We start from the raw sequence: 9681 nt of genomic DNA, 5'->3' as shown, positions 1-9681 counted from the left end.
TTTTAACCCATTGACCACCGTAAGGCCCGATCGGGGCGCGACACAATAGATTTTCTATTGTGTCTGTGATTCCGAGGACTGATGGATTAATTATTGAAGAGTGGTAGGTAGTTTTTCTCTTCGGATGCATGGAGTTTTTTATCTCATTATAAGTCTACAATCTTAGATCATTAAGTAATGATCTAAGTCTACAATACATCTGTTCTAAGTTTGTACATTTGATAATAGATTGGCGAAAAAATATCAAAAGGCGCTGTGCTAAGTTCCAAATATATTTGCTTAATTTTTAAATACCTATGTGTATATAGAAATGTACAGAAATAACAATAAAAAACATTCTTACATTTTATGTTGTTTTATTTTTCCCATAGAAATCTAAATAACAAGGCATGAGAAGTGCACCAAATGCGTCAAACCCTAGAAGTGTACGAAATGCGCCCCTTCTAGGGTTTGACGCATTTGGTGCACTTCTCAACTTGTACACCATTAGTGTTGCCAGGTCAAATTTGTTTTAAATCGGTACATCAGGTCAAAAAAAATCGGGATTTTGGGTTGTAAATCGGGACAGAAGAAAAACAAGGTATTTTTGAATCCGGGTTCAATTTAATTTTTTTTTTTATTTAATGCGTTTTAAACTTCTGTATTACCCTAAATTAAATATGGATCTATCTTACATAACAAGTACATAATCAGTCTGGCTAGCTAGACTAGTAGAAATTATAAAATATAATCAAACTTTAAGGCCTTGTTCACGAAGATGGCGGGAGCGGCGCGGGAGAACTAATTTTGAATTTCGAACAGTTGAAATTCAAAAAATTTTCGCCCTCGCTCGCTGCTCCCGCCAACTTCGTGAACACGGCCAGAGTACAGAAGAATAAAGTATTTATGTTAATAAGTGATGTGATGTGACGCTGATGTGTGCTCACAGAACAGTAAAGTAGATAGAAGTGTGATGTGGGCGTGGCCCACGTGTCACTTGTAAGGTAAGATCACCTAACTTGCTCTCAGTTGTGCGCAGAAAAATATTCGAGTCGGTTGTCAGCTGTCACCTTTTTTCCGTATTTATTCATTAATTAGGACGTGTTGTTCGGTATTAGAGTGCAAAAATGATAGCAGACGAAATAATATCAGCAATGGAGGCATTTCATACCATCGGTAAGTCTTATTTTTATTTATTTTACATATAATATTTTATGTTATATCTTCGCTTGTAATTTGTCAAAATTGTATACAAATATCTAGTCAAAATGAACCTTAATCCGTAAGAAATTAGTACTATTATAGATTGAACAGCAAACAAGAATTTCTGGAATATTATTGCAATAAACAAACGAATGTCGCTTTAGTGATGCTTGTGGCGCATATCGACAGTATCGATACTTTAGAAAAGACAAACATTATAAATATTAAATTTTATTTTATTTTTCGTTAGCTTTCATTTGTCCAATTTATTTACAGATTTCCCAAAGAGGCTAATTTAAAAGAGAAATGGATAAATGCAACGTGACGAGTTAACTGAATGCCGAACAGCACTAAGCAGTCTAACAAAGGCCACCGATACAGCAAACCTACGGCAGTTCCAAGATTTAAAATAATGCATATTTTCTGTTTGTATTTTGTAAATATAGATTAATACTATTCTATTCCGTTTTTTATTTAATAATAATAATATAAAAAGACGTACTTAGTAGTAATAAACATACTCCAAAATGTGACACATTATACTATACTCGTATAATAGAAAGAAAAAAAAATACACAAAAAATATTTATTTGTGAATTATCGATATCTCGATATCGATAACAAGGCTGACATCCCTCAGGGCATAGCATCAGATAAATATCAAGTTAATGTCATTAATGTTGAGTGACACAAATTTCAATCTTATCTCTATGTGTTGAGGTTCAAAGTTATATCTATTGAAAACTAACGCCCTCTGTTGTGGAGTAGCTGAATGTTTTTCGAATTTGGAATTTCTGTGCAATGAGAAACAAAACAGCTAATATACCTAGAGATGTTATACTAAAATAAACCGTAACATGGTGCGTTAGGGTACATATTGAAATGCTGAATTTATAACCTAAGTCAGTTTTTACTCAAATTAAGCAGTCCAATCAAAGGCATAGTTTACTTGTAGTGTACTGTATAACTATCGGTTTAAATGTGTGGGTTTGGCGACACTGGTTTTCATACTAATTATGACATTAAAGCACTTCTATTTGTTTTTATTGTTCTGTGTGTGTGCTATTTTGAATTTGACATAGTGATGTATTGAGTAAAAAATATTGTACACATTTTTTTTTTCTATTTCGCATTTTGATTTATCGGGACATTTAGCGTCCCGATCAGGTACAAATCGGGACGCGTCCCCAGACCCCTGAAAATCGGGACGTCCCGCGTAAATCGGGACACCTGGCAACACTATACACCATGCTCAAATGGTGAACTTAGCAACTGGTGCACTTCTCAAATGGTACACTTCACAACTGGTGCACTTCGCAAAATGTGCACTTCTTTTTATGATGAGTGGAAATTTGGAAAAATTGTTTAAAAATGAAAGAATCTTTTGTTTTGCGTAGATTATTTTCATAAAAAATATTATCAACCTTTTAAGTAGGTACACTCTTACTTAAATAATTTTCAATGATTATATAAAAGTCACCCGAAAGTTATAAATAAAATTGTGAGAAAGATTTACCTACTGCAAAATTGTTATAATAAGCGGAGCAGAGCCACACGGAGCGCAGCTAGTTTATAATATTAGTTAGCTTATAATTTCACCCCTGTGGCTCCGCTCCAAATTTTCAAATAGGACCAGTAGTTTCTGAGATAAGCGCGTTCAAACAAACAAACTCTTCAGCTTTATAATATTAGTATAGATTAGCATATACATTAATATTTTAGTGATCTTAATCAATGATAAATTTTATAGGGTGTGTGATAAATTAAAGACAATATAGGTAGTTCAACCAATTTATTAACACATTATCTAATAACAACTCCAAAGGCTTGTTCTGCCGCTTTCTCTATTTGTTTATGGATGAGGTTAACTTCTGCTTGCGTCAGAGTTCTTTCTAAATGCCTGTATACAATACTGTAACATAGGCTATGCTTCTTTGTTTTTGGATGTATGAATTTGTCCTTCAGTTTTACCTGTAAATAATCGAGCAAATCTATTTATATAAAAATGAAACCCATTTTCCTTGGTCACGGTATCACGCGTGAACGGGTGGATCGATTTCGATAATTCTTTTTTTATTATATTCCTTGAAGTACGAGGATGGTTCTTATGTAGAGAAAACGTAAACATGTACCACGGGCGAAGCCGGGCCGGACCGCTAGTTAGATCATAAATGTGAATAAAATTAAATTTTTAGGTAGTTATGTTGGTTAGGTACCTCCGGGAAGTTGGCACCACACTTTGAAGTTAAAAAAATTTTAATGGTTGTTCCAGGCTTAGGTTCCAGGTTGTTTTATATTGTTCTTAACCCTGAGTCTTAACCTTTTTGTTTTAGTATGAAAAAGAAAATAGTTTGACAGGCTAATACTTACTACGCGACGTGACCAAGCCAACTAGACCCTTTTCAACTGTGACGTCACCCGCCCATGTCTCGGGTACAGATAGCAAAAAATGTAACACTCGTAATATCACTGTTCGCTCTCCGCTATGAATAGTCTTATTTTTCCCCATTTCGAGGGCTATTCATAGGAATAACAACACAGTAAAACTTAAACAATTAACAACAAAAAACTTAACAGTCAATAACAAGATTTAACGATTTCAATAAAAAGTACAGAAATAACTAGCGATGCGAAACGTACGAATGCGTCGATGCTGCGAACCGTACTAAGGCGAACGCGGTACCTGAGGCGGTAAGCGGGCGGGGAGGCCGCATTCCACCCGAGCGTCTAGTTGGCTTGGTCGAATAATAATAGTGCTTGACAAATTGGTGACGTCACGTATCGATAAAAATACAATAATAATTATAATATCTATCTTTTATGTAATTATTGTTAACATTTTGGTGAAATATATTATTTCAGTTTAATTTGAACACGTGCTTGTAAATAAGTTAATTTCGGCGATCATTTAAAAAATGCCACGTACTAATTGCGCAATATTCGGCTGCTTGAATTCAACTATACCAATTATACCACCAGATGATTTTGTTCAATATGTCGAGAAAATGGATAACATTTTCGTTGCTGCTTTAAGAGAGAACACATAAACTGTAAAGTGGCTGAATAAAGGAGAATGGGCATTTTACTATGGAAGTTGGGCCTGAACCCTTGAGTTGGACCAATACACATGAGATATTGTTTTTATAATAGATCATAACACATACATAACGGGAAAAATATATATAAAAAAATAATCAACCGGGTTTTTGTACAGTCACATCAAGTTTTATTTCTTTGTGTATAATATTTTTTGCAATAAATAACTGTTATAAGACAATGACAATATCTTTATATTACTCCAATTCACTTTCACTTACAAATACGTACTAATCATAAGCCTTCTAATAAACGAAATACACTAATATTATGTTTTGTAACAGGTACATAAACCGTGTTTATTCACTTTATTATAATTCAACGTAGTTAGACGTTTTTTGTGGTTAAACTTAAACACTCCAGTGACATTTTGATTCATATTTACTTCACTCGAATTAAAAACACCGTTAATGTGCGAAAAATAATAGCCAAGTAAATAAAACTTTTTGCCTTGACTGTACAAGAACCCGGTTGATTTATTTTTTTATTTTATTTATTTCGTAAGGTATGTGTAATGATCTATCACAACAACAATATTTCGTGTGTATTGGTCCTAGCCCAAGTTTCAGGCCCAATTTGCCCATTCTCCTTTACAACGAATTAAACATAAGTTACTTAAAAAAACTGTTCATAAGATTGAGAATTTAACAATAAAATTTAACAATACATTCCGAATTAGTCGTAGTAGACGAAAGTATTTTTCAGTAAATAATTTGTAATTTTTTTTTCGAATAAAGGCATATTTATGTGATGGTTATTTTAATATCTATACATATATAATAAAATCGTAGGAAAATCAAAACTGTAGATTGAATATTTTTTTAAAAGAATACTTACAATAGATACCGAAGCAAAAAAAATATAGTAAGGCTACAAACTGAAACAATCGATATTTATTTAAGAAGTCATTGACATCACTTTTCTATACTATGTATCTTTGTCATTCAAAATCTGTGGATGTGTCACCCGCTACTATCGATCCCCCTCAATACCCTCGTAAACACGCTTGATGGGGGGGAGAGCCATTTCGAACATTTTGTATGAAGTTTCCTTACTGTATGTATCTGTATATTGTGTTAGGTAGGTTGTTGGTAGGTTGTGCATGTTTCACACAAAAACTACTGCTCAACTATTTAATTCTAAAGTTTTTAATTAAAATATAGTATATTTAGCACATGATTACTTTTTACCTACTAAATGGATAAAATTTATGCACATACCACTATAATAATACAGTATGGTATCTCGAATTTTTGTTTCCGAAAAAATTAAAATATAGAAAAATAATACTAACCTGTTCTACAATATCACCACCAACATCCCTCACCAAGTCATAAAAGTCATTACTCATGAAAGTATCTATGGTATAATTAGGAGGTAACCAAAATGACAAATCGTTACTACATTGAGGGTATATAGATACCGGTTTATATGATATCTTGGCATTTAGCTCTTTATCCTGGAATTGCATTAAAAATCCAGAATCGGTACTCCACATTAGCCGAATGTCTGGTATTTTGTATAGCGCCATGGCCAGTCTTTCCAAACCTAGACCAAATGCGTATGCTATGCTATTATTAGGTCCGGCATTGGCAAGTATTTCGTTTCGCACAATACCACAGCCTAGAACTTCCATCCATTTATTGTCATAGAAGATCTCTAGTTCCCAGGAAGGATGGGTGAAGGGAAAGTATTCGTCAACCCATCTGTGTTTAATATCATCTCCGAATAGTGCTTTTACCAAACCGATTAGATGATTTTTTAATTGTGCTTCCATCAATTTAGTAGCTTCTAATGTATGGCAGCTCTGTTTTGTTGGATCGTCAATTGTATTCTTAAATGTTTGTGGGTTATCAGTAAATGACTTTTCAAATATTTCCAGACTGGGGTGGTTTTCAAATAATTGTTCCTTAAGTTGAGATCGCACAGCATCTACCTGGAAGATAACAGATATTTTGTAAGTAATTTTTAAGAGTATCATCAAAATGATAAATAAATAGGCAAACATACAAATATGTTTTGAAATTATATTCATTACATCGACCCCATCTTTTAACTTAACTCTATAAACATGTGGTTGTATTAGATCTATGTTTATTTTATGTTTATGATTTTATAAAATTTGTGAACTGTTTCCAAAACCAATTTTTTTTTAGATTGAGAACTGTATAACTAGCATAATAATATATTGTTCCTAAATCGCATAATTTGTGATGTTTTTATTAGATTTTATATCAAGTCAACCTCTAAAATATATAATAATAAGCAAACCCACCTGATGAAAAACTGGAAAATGAGTAGAATCTATTTCATCCCTTCTATATACATCACCAATCATAAGAAAGTTATCCAGACCGGCACGAAGCAGCTCACTTTGATGTGCTGTCATGTGAGCTCGCAGAAGTAATGAATTATTTACGTAATAACAATCCGACTTAGCCCTACTAACATGGTCAATTGGTATAAGCAAATCATCAAAGTTCTGCTTCGTAGAAACAATCGGTGATAAGTTATCGTATACGCTGAATGTTGGGTTTCCTCCATGCGTAAATGATGAGTAGAAATAATTCACAATTCGCTGCCGCACAATGGACAGTGGATGGCCCTTTTGCAAGTGTAAATTCCTATTTAAATATGATATTATTTTTGGCGTAATGTTTGTATAATCATCTGTAGGATATTCTTTATTGTTTATTTGAATAGAGGCAGCAGATTTAGCCGCTGTACTGAAATAAACCTTGAAAAGGTAAGTGGATAATATTCGCGATCTTGTTAGAATTATCGTCATTGTTATTTTATTTCTCCTTCAGGATGTGTTCAAATTATGTTACTTGTGGCATCAATGATGTAGATTTGAGCAGTTCTGTGGTAATTTATATTAGGTTAGAGTTTTATTTTTAATATTTACACATTTTAAATTGAAAATTGTGATCCTAGTCATATAATAGATGTCAACTTGACTTTGATATATTTTGACATTGAAATTAGATAACATTTGAATAGTACAGATTAAATGAAACTTCATTTTAATATGAATCAGCTGTTACGTTTAATAGAACATTGGTAGTGATGAATTAATTCAGTTTACTAAATTTAACGTAGGAATAACTTTTCAATATCTACGATTAATATTTTAGTGATTATTCATTTATATTTTATATTACTTAATTATTCTTAGACAGTAAACCACAGACATAGATAGACTACGCAAGTACCGCGATCTGTATGAAAACCAAGCTCAGAGCAATAAACCTATAGAGTACTTGTATCGAGCGTATACAATTTACATATATTTGTTTCTCTCTATCTAAAGAAAACGTCGTATGAAAGAATGAGATAGCTATAGACTACAAGCTACGTTTCAACATAGTCATGGCACCATTTTTACTATAGGTACGTATTTAGATAGATAGAAGGTGATAGTGATGGGATGTGCTTCAATCGATAAAATCGTGAATGCATTTTGCATTTACGGTTTCGTGAAATAATAAATAATAAAAAAAACAAAATTAATCATTAATTTCAGTTGAATACATTATTTGTTTAATCCTACGAATATAATAAATGCGAAATTATGCAAGAATGGATAACTTTCTCTTTCACTGCTGAACCGATTACAATGAAATTTTGTATATACACATAGGATAGGTTTTATACCGGAAATCCCACTGAACGGGAACTGTGCGGGATTTTCTTTAAAAACGTGGGCGGAAAGCTAGTATATTTTAAAATAAATTTTAAAACTTGAAATGTAACTAATTTAAAATAAAGATGGAAATGATGATAAAGTTAAAGGAGTGAGGAGAAAGGCACAGTCAGCATGAATTTTAACAAGTTCATAAAAGGACAATCTTAAAGAAAACATTTTCCTTACATCCTACTAATAAAGCGAAAGTTTGTGAGGATGGATGTTTGTTACTCTTTCACGCGAATACTACTAAACCGATTACAATGAAATTTGGAAAAATTACTTTTGATCCCGTAAATCCCACAGGAATGGGAACTATGCGGGTTTTTCTTTGAAAACGCATGTATATTAAGTATGTATTTCAATAGTAGTTTCTCATCTATGAGAACTGTCATTTAATCAACCGTTTAATTTTCACATAGTTACACATTTAAAGTAAATGTGTAAAAAAAATTCCAAATAAAAATTCACTCACACACAAATGTATTTATTATCTAAAGGAACAAAAAAAACGTAAGCGTAAGATTGCACAATTCTTCTAGAGTATCCATCTTGATAACACGCAGGCTCGAAATGCAGTGAACACAATCTAGCAAATTTCGACGGCGTCCAATCTACACGTCTCATGTTTTATACCCATTTTTTATTTAGCTCTGGAAATCTAAAACAAAATGAATTTATTAATAATCTAAAAGAGAAACAATAAACTAAACAGATAAGTCAAATAAAACAACCACTTGGTATTTTTTATTTTCCTGCTGTAGAAAATTTACATCTATTATTTGCAACAACAACTACATATAAATCTGATATAAGAAACAAAATAAAAAAAACAACGTTAATATGAAATAGATTTTTTGTCATAAATCGATAATATACGCTAGATGTGTTACAACACTACGGTGGTAAACAAAATGCCAAACGTGATAATATTGTGACATTTTTTAAAAATTATTTAATTCTTTTGTATTCCACAACCCCATAAAGTGGGTAAATGTTACAGTTACAACATAAACTTATAAAAAAGCGCTTGATAAAACCTTCAAATAGGGTTAGAACATAAATATTTATCAATTTGCTGAAAATCACTTACCGATGGAAAGATATTTTTTCATTGTTTTCATCCAAAACTCCCATTCGACTAGTAATAGCCGGTAGCTAAACATACAATAGTCATTTTAGCACACTGACAAATAAAAAGAAACACTATACACTTTATATTTTCTAAATATTTCGTTAAAAACACTTGACGCACTGAGCCCACCAGCTGGTTGGAAAACAAACTGACTGCCGGCGCGCTACGTTTGAAGACAGTGCAGATACTCTGAAGCTGGGTATCGACTTCGCGCTCCTGGCGCGCGCGCCATGAATGACCGCGCCGAGAGTGCGTTCCGCGGAGCGCGTTCCAAATAATTGAAGTATATCAACTAAGCGCGCCTGGCGCGCGTGGCAACTGTTCCAGTGTTTGACCGTTCATCATGGAAACTATTCGTGTACGAACAGCAGCAGCATTTTTTTCTTTAACTCCGGCACAGGGACTCCCATTTCACTACTGATTTCTCTCCAACCAATAAATCGCTTAGAGAAGATCTCTAAGCGATTTATTATGATACGAAGAAATTTTACTGTTCCACAAAACTTCTTTCGTACCATATAGCTGAATTAATTTACGGCAACTTTGGTTATCCATAATAATTATTACTCGGAGCGCAACA

General features: G+C 32.9%; 1 protein-coding gene and 2 long non-coding RNA genes across 3 annotated transcripts; 1 reads left to right on the top strand and 2 right to left on the bottom strand.

Moving 5' to 3' along the window:
• The first annotated feature begins 1049 nt into the window (after positions 1 to 1049).
• LOC149897704 (uncharacterized) lies at positions 1050 to 1643 on the top strand. Its single transcript, XR_016458158.1, has 2 exons — positions 1050 to 1155; positions 1459 to 1643. It is a non-coding gene; the product is annotated as an uncharacterized LOC149897704 (long non-coding RNA).
• Positions 1644 to 2957: 1314 nt separating this feature from the next.
• Positions 2958 to 7233, bottom strand: PheRS-m (Phenylalanyl-tRNA synthetase, mitochondrial). The gene is made up of 3 exons (XM_090116341.1): positions 6554 to 7233; positions 5573 to 6214; positions 2958 to 3153 (listed from the first exon to the last, which is right to left on the bottom strand). Exons 1-3 carry the CDS (start codon positions 7064 to 7066, stop codon positions 2986 to 2988), a joined length of 1323 nt encoding a protein of 440 aa, XP_089972467.1. The 5' UTR covers positions 7067 to 7233; the 3' UTR covers positions 2958 to 2985.
• A 1204-nt stretch (positions 7234 to 8437) lies between these two features.
• On the bottom strand, positions 8438 to 9286 carry LOC149897702 (uncharacterized). The gene is made up of 2 exons (XR_016458189.1): positions 9060 to 9286; positions 8438 to 8627 (listed from the first exon to the last, which is right to left on the bottom strand). It is a non-coding gene; the product is annotated as an uncharacterized LOC149897702 (long non-coding RNA).
• Positions 9287 to 9681: the final 395 nt, after the last annotated feature.

This window comes from Colias eurytheme, chromosome 25, assembly GCF_061535395.1.
Source record: "Colias eurytheme isolate Ceu_HAF_F1 chromosome 25, ilColEury1 Martin Lab GWU primary, whole genome shotgun sequence".
Taxonomy (NCBI): domain Eukaryota; kingdom Metazoa; phylum Arthropoda; class Insecta; order Lepidoptera; family Pieridae; genus Colias; species Colias eurytheme.
The sequence above is the reverse complement of the archived record's forward strand: the minus strand, read 5'-3'. Positions and strand labels throughout refer to the sequence as shown.

Excerpts from the sequence above, each read along its gene's own strand:
- PheRS-m (XM_090116341.1), bottom strand. The coding sequence starts at position 7,066 with ATGACGATAATTCTAACAAGATCGCGAATATTATCCACTTACCTTTTC. Across the intron at positions 6,215-6,553 it reads ATTTTCCAGTTTTTCATCAG|GTAGATGCTGTGCGATCTCA; the intron begins GTGGGTTTGCTT and ends GTTATCTTCCAG. Across the intron at positions 3,154-5,572 it reads GTGGTGATATTGTAGAACAG|GTAAAACTGAAGGACAAATT; the intron begins GTTAGTATTATT and ends GATTATTTACAG.